Raw genomic sequence first — 17,602 nt, 5'->3', positions numbered from 1 at the left:
AAATGTATGCACACTAACACATGCATTGTATTTCATGGTGAGTTGATTCCACAAGAGAATTTATTAGAGAAGCTATTAGTTCTCTATCAAAAGAAGTCCATATAGTTTTCCCCGTTAAATTTAGGTAGAGTTACTTTCTTAAAACTTGTAAGAAAGTGGTTCTAGTGATATATACACATGTGTATATGAGTGTGTATATACATACAAATAATATATGTATGTATATATGTGTGTGTGTGTATATATATATACACACACACACACATATAACTTATCCACACAAATTATTTACATTCTAAATTTGTTTATGGTAAAATCATAAGTGCTAAGTAATAGTCCAATAGTAGCCTAGAAGTTATAAACTTTTTTATGATGAACCTGAAATTTAATTTCTCATTTCTAAATAAATGTAGATAGCCTTTATTCAGGGCTTACTATATGCCGCATGATATAATCTCCCTTAAACATCAAACTGTAGGCATTTTTAAAAATTTTATGAGAGGAAAGAAGTTAAGATGGTTTGGGAAAATTTTTTAAAGTAATGATTTTTTAAAGCTTCTTTATTAAACTACTTGTGAAATCAATTTGTATAGTGCCTTACATGGAGATAATCTGTTGAGTTAGTTAGATCTTAAAATGGAGGCAATAATCTAAATTCTCTGGAACTCTCTTCAGCATACACAGTACTGACAGAGAAAACCAAACTTTAACTGAGTTTCATAGCAGACCCTTGCCCTCCTTGTGCATGGATGAGGTTCTGAGACCCAGCATGGGTGCAGTTCTAAAATTCTAAAGTTGGCACTTTATCCATATATTTTCTCAACAAAAAGACAAAATTATAAAATTGCTTTTGTCAAAGTAAGGGTGATAGTAACAGAGATAAAATTAGAAATCAGTTTTCCTCATTCCTCATGATTATTCTTTAACATTATTCTTTCCATTTGGTAATTTTTCCAGTCATTACATTGGTCTGTGTGTGGTCTGGTGGAATTCAGTGCTTTTAATACCCTGATCTAAACATGAAGATTTAGGACAAGACCTGTGTTTATTCCTAAACATTCTAGGGTGAAATGAAACCAGGTTATCATGTGAAAAATTAGGTAGCATTCTGAAGAAAAGGAATTTTGAATTCTGAGTCTTATATTTGTTATTTTTTTGTCCTTTGGAGAAATAAGTAATGGCTGCAGTTCTTTTGGTAGATGCCTTTTTAGAAGTGTGAACAGAAGGGAACATGGAAGGAGACACAAAGATGCCAAGAAATAAGCAGAGAAAAAAAAGAGACATTATTAATTGTAGATAAAGAAAGTATACATTTTGTAGGCTACCAGAAATTATGCTTCTAAAATTTTAAGAAATGCAAATGAAATGTACATACTTGTACATGTAAACTATTGTTTTTCAGTTATTGACTAATGGAAAGATAGCTGTATATAACATGAACAAATTGAAGATCTGCTACCATCTTTGTACAATTTTAATTGTATTTTAGTTTAAATAAGTAGCAGTTTAAATAGTTAAATAGTAAATAAATTTTAATTAGTATTAACTGTAGTTAGTTAATAGCATAGTATTTATAGTATAGTATAGTATTTAAGGTATAGTATAATATAATATTTAAATTATAGTCTAGTTTATTATTTTAATTTCAGCCTTAAAAAATTTTCAAAATATCCTTTTGCTTTCAAAACTTGATGTGTTTAGACTTGAAAATTGCTTATGAATAACTTATATGCAAAATAGTTTAAAAGAAAACTTTCAAATGGCTGTTGTTCTCCCACTTTCACATTTAAATAAGAATAACCAAAGAATTAGTTTCTTCTCAGGGGTGCTGTTCTCATTGGACATTTTTTAAGCATTGCAGGCTTATATTGATTGTGTCTTGGTCATTGTTTAAAATGCATATATAAATAAATATGAATTATTTGAGTCATGAGATACTGATAATTATAGCCTTATCATATTTTTAAAAACTTGACTAACTGTGTTTGACTTACGATTCTAAAAAGAAGAGTTAAAATGAAATTCTCAAAAGTTAGGCACATCTTTTATCAATTTATATACTTGTTTATGTTTCAAATGTCTAAGACAGTGGAAGACTAGTCACCAAAAAGAATAAGGAGATCATATGATAGGAAAAGACTAAGTCAAATATCTTACATTTATAGTATTCTGAATGTTGACTGTATTTAGTTACAAATCCCTTTCCTTTCAAACATTTGCTGAGTTCTCAATCCTTAAGCTGTGTCTGCATGAAGCAACTGACTTGAATGTTTTGATCCAAACCTTTTTTTTGGCAACCATTTATTTGCCAGCAATGAAAATGTTTTGAAAGGCAAATAAATGTTTTTGTGGGTAGATTTTCTATGCAATGTAAAACTTCATTAAGCCTTACATACCTTCCTGTATTCCGAATAAGAAATTAATCTTGGAGAGAAAGATGAATGGCTTGATGTTAAGCATTTATTAATTAGTACCAGTTTTGTGTACCTGGACATCTCTCACAGGTTTGTTGTGAGGGTTAAATTAAATGAGATGATGTATAGGAGGCAGGAAGCACAGGATAGTACATTCAGTAAATGTCAGCACACAAAAAGGAGCAACAGCTTCTGTTTAAACATAGGTGATTCACTGCTTATCTCCAAACCTTCTCAAAACCCTACTAAATGACAGCAAAATAATTTTTAAAAGCATAAATCTATGAAGATCAAGAAAATGGGAGATTAAATAGCAGATGAGACATATCAAATAATTATGGAAGTTTAAAAGTGGGTAGAAACGTTTAAAGGTTTAACAGATTTGAGAAAAATGAAACCTTGGAACCTAGAAAAAAATCAGCATTCAGGATACCTCTGAAGAAACAGGAGCACTGGTAGAAAGTAAAGGAGCAGTTTTACTCCAGTGCCCTATCACAACCACATAGGCAGTCAACTACCTCTTTGCCATTCTGACAAAACAATGTAGGTTTACCTCTGGAGAGGTTGAATAGAAAGAACTCCGGTATTAGAGATCCCAGGCACAAAAGATCACTGGCATTTGATTAATAGATATTCTGAAAAAAATCCAGAAAACAGAAGGAAGGAAATTTTCAGAGTAATCCCAGAAAATTTCCCAGACTTGCAGGACAAGAATATATAGGTTGCAGTGTCCGTGTGAGTACCAGGAAAATATATGAAGAAAGAGCCTCACCAAGGCATAGCACTGTGAAATTTTAAAATTTCAGGTATAAAGAGAACAGTAGCAAAAGTTTCTCATGGGGGGGGGGGGAGCGGGGTGGGCAGTGGGGGGGAAGTCACCTAAAGGCTTAGGAATCAAAAAAAAAAAAAAGACACCTGTCTTCTTAACAGCAACATTTTTAGCTAGAAGACAATGGAGCAGTGTCTTTAAATTTCTGAAGGAAAATTATTTCTAATCTCAAATCCTATATCTAGGTAGATTATAAATTGAATATAAGGGTGGCATAAATGAATTTTCAGACATAGGATCTTTAAAACTTTATTTTCCATGCACCCTTTCTCAGGAACCTGTCAGAGGTATTTTTCAGGCTGCAGCCCACCACTGGAGGAAGGAGATAGATAACTGCAGTTTGAATTCATTTTACTTATCTGCCTGTTTAAAAAAATTGATCAATATTCTTCAGAGGAGCATAGCAGAATCCAGAGTCCTTACAATGTATCATTTATAATATCTCAGATAAAATCACAGATTATCCTTAAAATATGAAGTAACAGGGAAGCATGACTCACAGCCAAGAGAAAAGACAAACTGGTGATTGACTCTAAGATGACCCAGGTATTGAAATAGCAGACAAGGACTTTATAAAGCAAATATTATAGCTACGCTCGAAAACAAAAAAGAGAAACATCCAGGGAATGTGCTCTACCAAAATAAAGGAAGTAAATTAAGAACAAAATGGGATCAAGAAGACAAAAATCCAAAATGTAATTGTTGAAGAGAGTCTGGCAGACTCCGGATGAGTCTCTGGGGAAAAACAAAAACAATGAAATTGAAAGAAATCCTTACATGTTTCAAATCTTTTAAATAATGTAGATGAAATAGTGTTAGATTCACAATAAATAAAGCAAAAAAGAAAAGGAAATTGTGAACTACAAAAAAATTTTTTTTAATTTATAAAAAGAAATTTGATCATGGTGGCCAAGCTGTAACAGTGTTTATGCAGTCATAATAATGTAAACACTAGATACTAATTTAACAAAAAATTACATTTTTAAAATAATATCAAGAGGGGAGGAAGGAAATGGTAAATATGAGACATCTGTGAACACTAAATCTTCATCTTCCGTAGTAAAAAGTCAATCGATAGTATTTAAAGCTGAAAAATAAAATAGCCTTGTAAGCGTATTTCAAATGTGGAGGTAAATAACAGAAGAACAAGCTAGAAAAGTTGAAAGTATTTTCCTTCGGAAGTAGAATTACAGATTGGAAAGAAGTATGGCTAGGTATTTCTGTCTGTCATTATAAAACTTAGAGTATTGTTTGACTTTTTATTGTTATATACATTTTAACTTAGATAATAATTTTTTTTTTTTTTTTTTGCGGTACGCGGGCCTCTCACGGTTGTGGCGGAGCACAGGCTCCGGATGCGCAGGCTCAGCGGCCATGGCTCACGGGCCCAGCCGCTCCGCGGCATGTGGGATCTTCCCGGACCGCGGCACGAACCCGTGTCCCCTGCATCAGCAGGCGGACTCTCAACCACTGCGCCACCAGGGAAGCCCTCTTTTTTTTTAATAAATTTATTTATTTATTTATTTATGGCTGCATTGGGTCTTTGTTGCTGTGCGCGGGTTCTCACTGTGGTGGCTTCTGTTGTTGCAGAGCACGGCCTCTAGGCGCGTGGGCTTCAGTAGCTGTGGCTCGAAGGCTCTAGGGCACAGGCTCAGTAGTTGTGGCGCACGGGCTTAGTTGCTCCACGGCATGTGGGATCTTCCTGGGCCAGGGATCGAACCTGTGTCTCCTGCATTGGCAGGCGGATTCTTAACCACTGCGCCACCAGGGAAGCCCTTAACTTAGATAATAATTTTAAAATTAGAATTAAATGTTTATAATGCACATAGCACAGTTCCTGTACTGCCTAAGAATAAATTAGGTACTTAATAAATTATTACTACTAAGACTTTTTATTAACTCTCCTTCTAGTCATTAAAATCATTGCTTATCCATTTCAAATGGAAAAGAATACATAAGGCTACAAATCTAGGGAAGTTATTTGAAGTATCTGAAGTTATGTAGTTACTTAGTGGCCAGAACTGGAGTCCAGATTTCCTGTCTCTTAATTCTTTCAGTCACAACATGGAGGATTCAGAGAGGGTCTTTGCGGTTATCCGTGGCTGACAAATATGGTTGCAAGCAGAGCTGTTCTTTCCTAGCCTAACCTCATATCTGGCCCGATAACTAGTGTGTGTTAGACAAATGGATAGAAAGACAAATAAATCTTAGGCCAAGTGATAACCTACCCTAAGATTTTGCCTCTTCATCACATAGCTTTTAACAATTCCTATATGTACTATGTATTCATTTACTATTTATTCTCAGAAAGGAAGGATCCAGAGATTTAGCCAGAATCCAAAACAAAGAGGTGCAATAGAGGTGTGGTTAAAATGAAACACCTTCAGGATGCTAATGATTGGGAAATCATTGAATTGATTTTGCTGTACTTTTGAAACCTTTTAGAACTTTAGAGAACTCTTTCTGCTGAATTTACATGGGCCCCAGCCAATTTGCAGGGGTTATTGACTTCATCTAGCTCAATTTATTTATATTATAGACGGGAAAACTGAAAACAGTCAAGGGGAAGTGGATTGCCAACATTTACCAAACATTTATAAACTGCCTGTTGGGGGAATGGTGGTCCTGGACCTAGAGATATTATTCAGACGGAAGTTGGGAGGCAAGAGCATTAGGTATCTAACTGGTTGAGGAAGATAAAGACCCATAGGATACGTGTGTGTGTGTGTGTGTGTGTGTGTGTTTGTGTGTGTGTGTGTACAGATAGATTTATTATAAGGAACTGGCTCGCATGGCTTTGAATGCTGAGAATCCCGAGTTCTGTAGTTGGCAAGCCAGAGACTCAGGAGAGACAGAATGTAGTTCGAGCCCAAATCCAAAAACCTGAAAACTAAGAGATGGTTTAGTCCAAGTCAAAAGGCTGGAAAGGTCTATGTCCCAGTTCAAGGCAGTCAGGCAGAAGGACTTCCCTCTTATTCAGCCTTTTTGTTCCATTCACCTCTTCAGTTGATTGGTTGAGGCCCACTAACAGTAGCAGGGGCTGGTGGTGGGGAGTGGCAATCTGCTTTACTCAGCCTAAGGATTCAAATCTTAACCTCATCCAGAAATACCTTCACAGTCACACTCAGAATTAACATTTGACCAAATGTCTGGGCACCCTGTAACCCAGTCAAGTTGACATATAAAATTAACTGTCACAAGTACACAAAGGCTTAAGATAGAACTGAAATTATTGGAGCTTAAATGTAGAATAATGACCGAAAAACAAGAAATATAATGAAGAGGATGAAGGTATACGGAAAAAAATCTTTGAGTCAGTCAGTCTTTAAAGGCCACACTGAAGTCAGTACACTGAATTATCATAGATCCTGGAACAAGAATTGTGGCCATTATATTTGAAGAAGATCATGTTAACACTTAATCTAGGGTACATCACCATTTGGAGACATTGAAATTTAGAAAGCAGTAAGCAAAACGCCCCAGAGGCCTACATCCAGATGAATACTGTGGAAGTAGGGAGCAAATTCAAGACCCTGAGCCAAGTAAACCAACAAAATCAGCAGAAGTTGGTGAAAATAAAATAGAGAAAAAAACTTGTTCGATTGTTAGTGTCACTGATGGAAATGGGAAATTGAGAAGAGATTTATTTGTGGGCTCAAAGGTGTAAAGTTTAAAGTGTACCTTTTATGCTCAACCTGCAAATAAAGTATCATAAAATATTTAAAATGCAAACATGATGAGTGTTAACATGCTAGGGGAAATTTTTTTCTTTGAAACAGTTGTTACACGTATAATATTTTTAATTTACTTTGAAAAATAGAAATAATATTTATCAGAAACAAATCAATGCTGTAAAAGTGTTCCTGTTGTATAATAATGCTTTTAGCAAAATATTTTACTAAGTTACAAATAAATCTCTATAAAGTTACTATCATCATACCTTTATCCATATAGTTAAGAAAATTTGTATACCCATTCAACCAGTGATTGGTCTTAAAGGATTCCTCTGCTATGTCAATTCTTGCATATTTTATAAATGCAATTAAATGTATACTACTTTCACTGTAATAAAAAAATCATAAAATCTACTATCATTTCATGTCATTTTAGTTACTGCCAGAAATACTTGACTTGCTGCAGTGAATAATGAAGTACAACTTCCGTTTATTTTCAGGGATTAAAAACATTGAGGGGTTTCTTACAATATATTGATAGAATCAACTTTTTTTTTTTTGAACACTGAAGGTATTAGAAATATTTCTTGATTTTGGTTTCCTGGTTCTAGTATTGTTTTCACACTGAGTGCACTGGTCCTGAGCTCAGCCTCCTGTGGAACTGGACTGCCAAGCTGCTAACTTGCTTTTTAAGCTTACGTTGTTAGAGAGAAGTTTCTTTAGTCTCTTTGGTAATTGTAGACAAAAGTTCTAGAAGTTAGCCAGTGGGCAATACACACTTTAGTGTGATCACTGTAATTAGTTAAGAAGCTCGCCCTCCTCACTTTGTAGAGAAGAGGAGGTGAGAGTGTGGAGGAGATGATTTTGGAGTGTGGGACACGTCGGGGCCAGATGGGCTTGTGGTGCAGTAACACAATGATAACTTTCAGCCCTGAGGACTCACTACGTGGGAGTCCAAGGCATACTGGAGAGTGCCAGCAGTGCCAGTGCTAGTGAGGGCACTAGGTTGGGTGAGGGAAATTAGTAAATAAGGTAGATGAAAGCTAAAGATAAAGTTTTCCTGCTAATTATGACAACTTAACTGTGATCCAGATCTCTACAATAGTTGTGTACTGGTTTCGAAAAGGTGTTTTAAAATGGCTAACTCTTCTATGTGTTTATTTTCCATTTTCTTCTTTTTTTTCCGACTGAATGTGTTTATACACTGACATTTTGGAGAGTGTTATAAATACAGATTATTCACATGTGTTGTGGATAAACAGTTGATCTATTGGGAAGACAATTTAGGGAGGTACACTTATCCTGGTCCTTTCTTAACATGAGCAAAATTACTTATATCTTATAGTGTTTTAGAGTTTTCAAATCATCACCATCCTCCATTTAAGAAAATAAAAAGTTACTTGACAGTGCGGCCTCCTGGTTCTCTGTGTCCAGACAAATGGATACTGAGCCCATATTCTTCTCCACATTGATTATGTGTATTTTATTCTGTCATAGAAATGTTTTTGTTTGAAAAAACACATGTACACATATTTCCCTGACATTCTTCGAGCTTTTAGAAAAATATGTTCACATTTTTCCCACTGAAAACTTAGTTTCTTTCTGGGTAGATATATCATCTTTTGCAAAACCTTTCCCCCAAGATTTCTTTTTAAATGGTTCACAGTTAAATTTAAATTTCTATATTTAGGTAGAATTATGTTTATATACCAACCACCAGTATCCAGGAAATTCAGTGGTAAGGCTGACACATAGGGAGTTTATAGTCTATTTTGTAGTCTGTGTATTTAGACAAGGTTTGAAGCTTACTTAGCAAAATCTCTTGACCATTCAGAATTTCTTTAGTACAAATGCACTATTTGATTTCTTATACTTGCTAAGATAACAGTGTGTCATTTTTTAAAGATTAGTTCTTAGGAATATGTGTTAGACTTATTCCTTTCAAAGAAAGATGCATTCAAGAACAGCTTTTATATGTAAATATTTTTATAATATTGGATAGAGTTGGTTTGGTGCAGTCACCATGGTTTGATCAAATTTGGAAGAAGTTACAGGCACATTTTTGCAGTGTTTTCTCCAGCATCTTTATTTTTTTCAGCTGGATGTATTTTATGTTCCTTCTAACTAATCAAAATAAGAAACTGATTTTGCCTGTGCCAAAAAATAGAACTATCATTTTTCACATTCTTTTATTTTCCAGGTCATTTTCAAGTAAGATTGTGTTTCTAGGACTTCTGAATCCCAGAAAACTCTCAACTTTGTAGATATAAGTGCCCAGATGAACATTTCAGGGGGAATCTAACTTTTCATGCAGTATGTTTTGTGTTGTGCATTCCAGATACAGTTAACTTTTTGTGTGTATGTGATTAGTGTGGAAAGAAATTAATGCAGTCCAGTATTATGATTTATGGACTGAATCCTTTGCCCACTGAAGACTTGCCAAAACTAAAGCTATTTTTTTTCCTTTGGATATTAGAAACAGCTACTGTTTTTGTTGATCTTTTAAAGTTCTGAATGGGCCTATTTCAAATCATACCAGCATGGGAGCTCAGATTAATAATATACTTATTCAACTAGTGATACTGAGTGAAAGCATTGCTCACATGGATATGAGGATAAAATTTCATAAAATTATTTTCAGGTGCATTAATGCATTTCTGGAAGCTGCATATGATTTTTCTTTTGCATGAAAGAAGTCAAGGATTTCTCTTTATTGTATCAGTTACAGGTAGGCGTATAAGTTAATTTAATTGCAGTTTTTTTATACCTTAAAACATAAGACATTTTGCTTTCAAAAGCAGTACTGTGATTGCTGGATTATTCCCAAAGGTTTTTAACTCTTAGAATGTTTATCTCTCTTGAGACATCATGACTGTAGTATATTTAATTTAGATTATTGAGAAAAATTTCCTTTGTTGTTAGTTACAGCAAGCTGCTGAAGTTTCTCAGCTCCGGGGAGCAAGGGTAATCTCTGCTGAAGATCTTCTGTTTTTGATACGCAAAGATAAGGTAATATAAAATAATTTCATCATATTGAAATGCCAAGCTTGGTGATTAATTACACTTATGTAAGGAAGCTACCCTTGTTTTATAGCTTTCACATTGGAATCATAACTGTTGAACTAATATTTGAGTCCTCATAGTTTGCATAAGAAAATGGTTTACTACAAAAGAATTTATTTTTTATTTTTACATGGACAAGGGCACTTATGTAAAAGTATGCTGACAACGAATTCTCACTTATCCTTAAATATATATTTAGACATTTTCATTGCTACATAATGTTCACTAGATATTGACCAGGTGCTTTGTTTTGGTAACTGGGATATAACTAAGTGGCATATTTATTTTTCTTCTAATTTTACACAGGCTTTCATAGAATAGTTTTTTCACTTGAAATACAAAGTTTTTTCTGTGACACTGGTTAAAAGGAAAAAAGCAAATCAATCAAGATGAATATTGTATAAGATAAATATACACCATAATATCTAGGTTTTTTAATAGTTAAAGATCTATCTTTCTTACTCTTTGAACTCTGGCATTAAAATATTTATGCTGGTATTTACATGTATAATTTTGTCATAACTATCTTCCAAGAGTAGCTAGTTTGAAAATATTTTGTGACATTTTGCATGTTTTTAATAAAATTCTCATCTGAAAGTTACATGTGGAAAAACTAACTGAATAACCACAGCATGTTATGGTAGACTCTAACCCAAGTGAGCACGCGGTGCTTAGTTCCTAATGTTCCATCTTTCATTTCTCCATTGTTTTCCCCTGGCATTTTAATTACATTTACCCATTTTTGTATGTTTGTGGCTCTGGTTTTTATCAGAAGGCATCCCATCTGACCTTCTGGATATCCTGGTTAACATTCTTTCTGTGATACCCAGTTACTTTATATCTGTGAAAGCTTTCCTTCTGACTGACTGGAGATTGACTAAACTTGGATGCCTAAACTTCTCTTCCTTCTGCAGTAGGATTCAGAGATCTACAAATTGCACCTCGACCAGTCTACCATTAAATTTTATAAATTTTTAGTTCATTAACTCTTATATGGTATGAGGACTATAAAGAGAAAAGAAATGTATTCACTATCAAGAAGCTATAATCTGGTTTAGGAAATCTGTATGATTTAGTTGAAGAAGCATTTTGAGACTCACAGCATTTTAAGGTTGTGTGATTAGATTGGAGAGGCTGTAGGATTTGTTGAAGTGGAGGTTTCTGCCTAGGGTGAGACTCATGCAGCTGTATGCAGCTATATGTAGAATGGAACTAACCAGGATGCAGGCTCAGTAATCAAGGCAAACTGTGATTAGTATGATGGCTCTGAAAGTGGATGGGAAGGAAGAATTCAGAGAGATGGTGAAGAGTAAGAATGTTCAGGATTTAGTGACTTCATTAGGAAGACGGGGAAGTAGACACCATATAGCAGTGGTGCTGTGAGGAAAGAGCCTGAAGGTGCCGTTGGCAGGAACAGGGACCTTGAGCCAAGATCCTTTACGAAGGCAGCTGGAGGGCAGTGGAGTTCGCAACAGTACTTTCCAGAATATGTCCAGTCAGTTTTTCTTTTCCATCGACAGAGGTAAACAAGCCAGCACAAAAAATAGTCCACATTGACACTTTTTCCTGCCTTTCGGGGAAGTCAAAGTTTTAAATCCTATGGAAACTTCAGGAATACACACTGATTGTCAAAACCCTTCTATTGTCTAGAAGGACTGTTAATCAGAACCTTTTTAGCAACCAAGAGCCTAGCTGTAATATGATAGTTGCCAGTATTCTCATCTTTCTCCTCAAAATAATAATTTTATTTATATGCTGGTGTGTTCCAAACAGAATTTAAAGTAGTTTACATGACTGTAATATAAGACAAAATAAAATCTAAAGTACTGAATTTTCAGGAATCAGAGGAAAGAGAAAAAAGGATAGCAAACACCTATATACAGGTATATGTTTTTTCTCTTAATAATGCTGGTTTATATTCAAGCAGAAGTCATTGACTGCCTATTGTGTTTTCCATACTGTACTAGGCAGCTTCACTCATTTTCTCATTTATTCCTCGCAATAGTCCTCTAAGGTAAGTACTTACTTTGTAAATAAGGAAACTGGGGTTCAGAGGTCATGTTCTACTTCTGGTCCTGCTATAAGCTTCAGTTGTGAGACTATCTTTAACCTCGGTTTCCCTACATATAAAAAGGAGATGATTATATTTGTCTGTATCTCAGGGCTATTGAAAATTTCAAATAGAATGCATGTAAAAGAGCTTTGTAAAATACAATTTATTTCAGCTGTCATTAGGAATCTTAAACATGAAGACCAGGAACGAGTAATAATCCATTCTAAATGTAAGCATACAACAGAGGACGAAGTATTATCAGTTACTTTTAAAGTTAAACAGTATTATAGTCTTCTAATAAACCTAAAGAAAGCCATCATTAAGACTCAACTATCACTCATCAGCTTTGAGTTTCATAAAAATATGTTTCTCAGATTACAGAATGTTTTCCAGAAATATAAAACATAAACCAACTCTTCTAAATAAAAGAAAAGATTCTCAGAGAATAAAAAAACAATAAAAAGGAGAGTGCTTGGCTTTTTAAAGCAGTTGTTACAAACTCCTTGTCTAGCTGTTTGTAAATCATTTTAAAAAATAAAATTTGGTTCTGAATGTGTACAGAATTCCATAAAGTCAGTATTTGCAGCATAGTGTGGAAAGTTTATCACAATCTTCAGAAGGAATTTAACCAAAAAAACCCCAAAAACAAAAATCATTGTGATTCTGGAGTATCTGGATACTTGCAAATGAAAAGTGCTTTTAAAAATGCTAGCGTTGGGGCTTCCCTGGTGGCGCAGTGGTTGACAGTCCGCCTGCCGATGCAGGGGACACAGGTTCGTGCCCCGGTCCGGGAAGATCCCACATGCCGCAGAGCGGCTGGGCCCGTGAGCCATGGCCACTGAGCCTGCGCGTCCAGAGCCTGTGCTCCGCAGCGGGAGAGGCCACAACAGTGAGAGGCCCGCGTACCGCAAAAAAATAAATAAATAAATAAATAAATGCTAGTGTTGTAGCTTTTATGTTTAATTTGATGACTAAATTTTTTATTCACAGTACTATGCTGAGAATTGCTATATCCCCCCCACAGTGATCCTGGGGTACACGTTATTAAATTTAGTTATCATAATAGTCTTTAATCAATAAAGCGAATGTATGTGTAAGGTTTTTTATTTACTTATTTCATATTTTTAATAGAAAAAACTTAGAAGACTGCTAAAATACATGTTTTTCCGAGACTACAAATCAAAGATTGTCAAAGGCATCGACGAGGATGATCTTCTGGAAGGTAACTTAAAGCACTAAACTAAAACCAGTACAACACATGTATGCTGATGACACATTTATACAATGTCAATGTAGATATTCCCATCAGAGTAGAATATATGTACTTCTGTTAAATAATGTAGTTTAGAAACTGTGCAGATATTTATATAGTTGGCAGTTAAATCTTGTATTTTCCAATTATGTGACTTCAGAGTAATCTGGCATTTTAATTCTTTTTTTAATAAAATGACCTGCTTTACACCAGAATGTCATGAAACTAAGAAAATTGTGTTGATTTAAAACATAATTGATTTTAGCAAGCATAATTTTTCTGTCCTGAATGGAGGGAGCCAGAACTATTATATTTTTGAAATTGGCATGTATTTTTTTTGTTAATTTATTATACAAAGTATCTGATATGTTTTATAATGTGAAGTCACCTCATTTTAATGTGTTATTTCTGTGCTGTTTGAAATCTAACAAAAAGTCTGACACAGAATGGGAAATTTTCCTTAGCTGATTTTCCAACTCAATTCCCCATTTTAGGATATCTAAAGAAAATATTTATGTTGCAAAATCAAATAGTGATAAGCTGAAAATAGATAATTATTAAATAATACTTATTAATCAAAATAAATATGTTGTATTTTTAAAGTAATTCATCTATTTTGTATTGAATATAGTCACTGCATGGTAGTATCCTTTGCTGGTAGATACACTGCTAAAGTAGCTAAACAAACTCTACTGTATTCAGAAGAATTCCAGAAAATTGCTCAAAACCAACTGAATCAAAAAACAACAAAAACCAACTGAAGAGTTAACTAACTTTGAAAGAGAACCAGTTACTCTCATTGATCCTCAGTAAGTCAGCAAGTGTAATGGCCATGCCAAAAAAAATTCTGATCAAATGTCTAATCAGTGTTGTCTATTTAGTATTCCTGCAGTTCTCATAGAATTTAACTCCAAATGAATTTAATGCTTCCCTTTATGGAGAGCATAAAGAATGTAGACTTGGAGCAAAACAGACCTAAATTCCTATTAATCCCAGTTCTCTGCTTTCTTTCTATGTGTCCCTGAGGGTCAGTTTTCTCATTTGTAAGTCATAAATTATACTACTGACCATGAGAGTTCAACATAATGTATGAAAAGCACCTGATACATTCCCACCACTGAATAAGTGATAGCTGTTAATACTATGCTTTGAATACCAAGCTCAGAGTAGTGAGACTAGTATTCTGTTTTACTAACACTGTCATATCAGTTTTATGTCCTCACCTCCTTATTTATTTCAAACCTCTCCTCTTTATCATTTAAATTTTCTAATCTTGTGTGTCTCATATAAAGTTTTAAAATACAGTTGACCCTTGAACAATGCAGGGGTTAGGGGTGCCAACTGTCTGAATAGTCAAATCTGCCTGTAACTTTACAGTTGGCCCTCCATGTATGCGGTTCCACGTCCCCAGATTCAACCAACCTCATAGAGTCACGTACTGTAGTACGTATTTAATGAAAAAAATTCATGTGTAAGTGGATACACGCGGTTCAAACCTGTGTTCTTCAAGGATTCACTGTAGTTGATATAATTTGTAAGGTAAAATACTCAGGTAAAATACATCTAATACTGAGATGGGAGTTCTAGAGTGGCGTTGTGAGCAACGTGGTAGACTCTTTTCCCAGTGAAACACATTTAACTGGTGAACATTTTAAAAATAATAGTTTAAAATCTTTAGAAATTGTCCTAAGGGCAGACAGCAAATGGAGGAACTTATTCAAAAAAATCTACTAAATCTCATTAAGAACAGTGAGACTCTGTTGTGTTTGAGCCACAATATACTCCCCTCATTTCTCTCCTCCTCTCCCACCCTGCTGCCCCAGATCAAAATGATAGAAGCTTTACTCTGGGCAAATGTGTCCAAGAACCATGGACACCTGCTTCTGTACCTCCCAATCTAGGGTGACAGGTTCACCCCAAGAGGGGCAGGAGACCAGCATCTCTCATCTCCTTCATCTCTGTGTTGCAGAACCTCTGTGCTAGGCAAGCACAGCTAAAAGGACTGGGCCTTCCTCTCATCTTCTAGTCATAGGGAAGCTCTACCCCAGATGGACCCTGCTTGCCACATCCTGGCTTGCTCACAGGGAATAAGCTTCACACCAGAAGAGACAAGCCTTGAAGACAAGGGGCTACCATCTCTGTCCAGATCCTCACTCTTAGATCCAGGAAAGTCTTTCAGAGAGAAGCTGCTTGCTACTCCCAACCCCAGCTCTAGTACAGAAGTACAAAGATTCATCCTGTAAGAGAGAGCCAGCCCTTAATATCAGAGAGCTCTGCAGCTCTCCCTATAGGGACTGACTATTTGGGAAATAGCATTTAAAGTTCATGGCTAAGGGTGTTTTAAAACAATGGAGATCCTGGTGGAGGAATTAAGGGGAAGCTGGTCACTCTGTGATACTAGTAACAACAAACAAAACAGTGCACCAGCTAGAAGTTTAACAAAGGAAAGAGATATCTAAAAAGAGTCTTCCTGGGGTCAGAGCAAAACTTAAAGGCTGGCCAACCTTGACTCTGCAGAGTGACCTGAAATCACTTAGATCAATCTGTGGAGCAATTTATGCACAAGAGTATTATCAAAACAATAGAACTGTCAGCCAGCAGTTAGTGGAAGATAACAGCTGTGTATCATACCAATAGAGTCATACCAGCCAGAAACTTAGTGGAGAGATCAGGAAAAGTGACAGGTAAAGAGAACTTGACTAAAACCACAGTCATCCCTGGTGATTGAGGAGACTGTTCTCATGCTCAAGGCTGTACCCTCTGAGGAACAACATCCAAGGCTGCACACCGAGAGGGAAAGAGGCTTTACTGAATTAGCCCAGCCAGGTCACTAAACACATAAGCAACCAAGCAAGCAAACAATAACAACAAGCCCCAGGGAGGAGAGGGAATTATTAGCTAGAGTTGCTCCAATATATTTCCTAAAATGTCCATTTTCAACAACAACAACAAAATACTGGACATTCAAAGAAACAGATATGTATGATCCATAAAAACAGGAAGAATAAGCAGACAACACAAACTGCCTTCGAGGGGGTCCAGATGTTAGGCTTAGCAGACAGAAACTAAATAGCTATTATAAATGGTTCAAAGAACTAAAAGAAACCATGTGCAAATAACAAAAGGAAGGTGTGGTTACTGTGTCTCAAAAATAGAAAATATCAATTAAGAGATAGAAATTATAGAAACAAGTGGAAATTCTGCGGTTGAAAAGTACAATGACTGACATGAAAAATTCAGTAGAGGGGCTCAATAGTAACTTTGAACTGACAGAAGGAAGAATCAGTGAACTTGAAGACAGATTATTAAAGATTATACAGTCTAAAGAACAAATAGAAAAAAGAATGAAGAAAAATTAATAGTGTTTCAGAAAAATATGAGACACCATTAAGTGAACCAGTGTATGCAATGGGACTACAGAAGGGAAGGAAAGAAAGAGCAGAAAAAATATTCAAGGAAATAACGATGGAAAACTTCTCAACTTTGATGAAAATTATTAATCACATCCAAACAGCTCAGCAAGCTCCAAGTAGGATAAACGTATAGTGATCCATACTCAGACACATTCTAGTAGAAATGCTGAAAGACAAAGACAAAAAGAAAATCGTGAAAGGCAAGAGAAAATCACCTCATCAAATACAGTGGAACCTCAACAATATTAACAGCCGACTTCTCATTAACAATGCAGGTCAGATAGCAGTGGGATGACGTATTCCAAATGCTGAAAAGAAAAACTGTCAACAACAAATATGTCAAGAAACATGTACAGCAAAACTGTGTTTCAAAAATGAAGGCAAAATAAAGATATTCTCAGATACACAAAAACTGGAGAATTTTTTTGCTAGCAGACCCATATAAAAAATACTAAAGGAAGTTATTCTGGCTGAAAGCAAGTTGTAGCAGACAATAATTTGAATCCACACCTACACACATCACACACACGCACACGCGCACACACACACACAACAAAGAGTATCTATAAAGGTAATTATGTAGGTAAATATAAGAGAATATAGAATTGTGTTATTTATTTTCCTTTCTTAATAGATTTAAAAGCAGTTGTATAAAACAAGATATATAATTGTAATATTGTGTCTATAATATATAGATGTATAATATATTTGATAGTAGCAACATAATTGAGGTGGGTGGTAACAAAGCTGTATTGGAGTAGGGAGTGACAGGCCTTTTTTCACCCTAAGATGTTTGGGTTGTCTTTATTTGGTATAGGAGCACACAATTTGTCACATTAAAAAATAATGTAGCTCTTCCTCACTAATTCACACTGATACTTTTGTGTATTAAACTGTATTAATT

General features: G+C 35.2%; 1 protein-coding gene across 1 annotated transcript in view; it reads left to right on the top strand.

Moving 5' to 3' along the window:
- The window catches only part of SUPT3H (SPT3 homolog, SAGA and STAGA complex component), a 423,577-nt gene that overhangs the window by 272,094 nt on the left and 133,881 nt on the right, over nucleotides 1-17,602 (top strand). The window contains exons 4-5 of the mRNA XM_082847752.1: nucleotides 9,840-9,926; nucleotides 13,165-13,255. Of these exons, the coding sequence (XP_082703878.1) occupies nucleotides 9,840-9,926; nucleotides 13,165-13,255 (178 nt within the window). The remainder of the gene's footprint in view (nucleotides 1-9,839; nucleotides 9,927-13,164; nucleotides 13,256-17,602) is intronic.

The sequence above is a fragment of the Leucopleurus acutus genome (assembly GCF_964270905.1).
Source record: "Leucopleurus acutus genome assembly, chromosome: 10".
Taxonomy (NCBI): domain Eukaryota; kingdom Metazoa; phylum Chordata; class Mammalia; order Artiodactyla; family Delphinidae; genus Leucopleurus; species Leucopleurus acutus.
The sequence above is the reverse complement of the archived record's forward strand: the minus strand, read 5'-3'. Positions and strand labels throughout refer to the sequence as shown.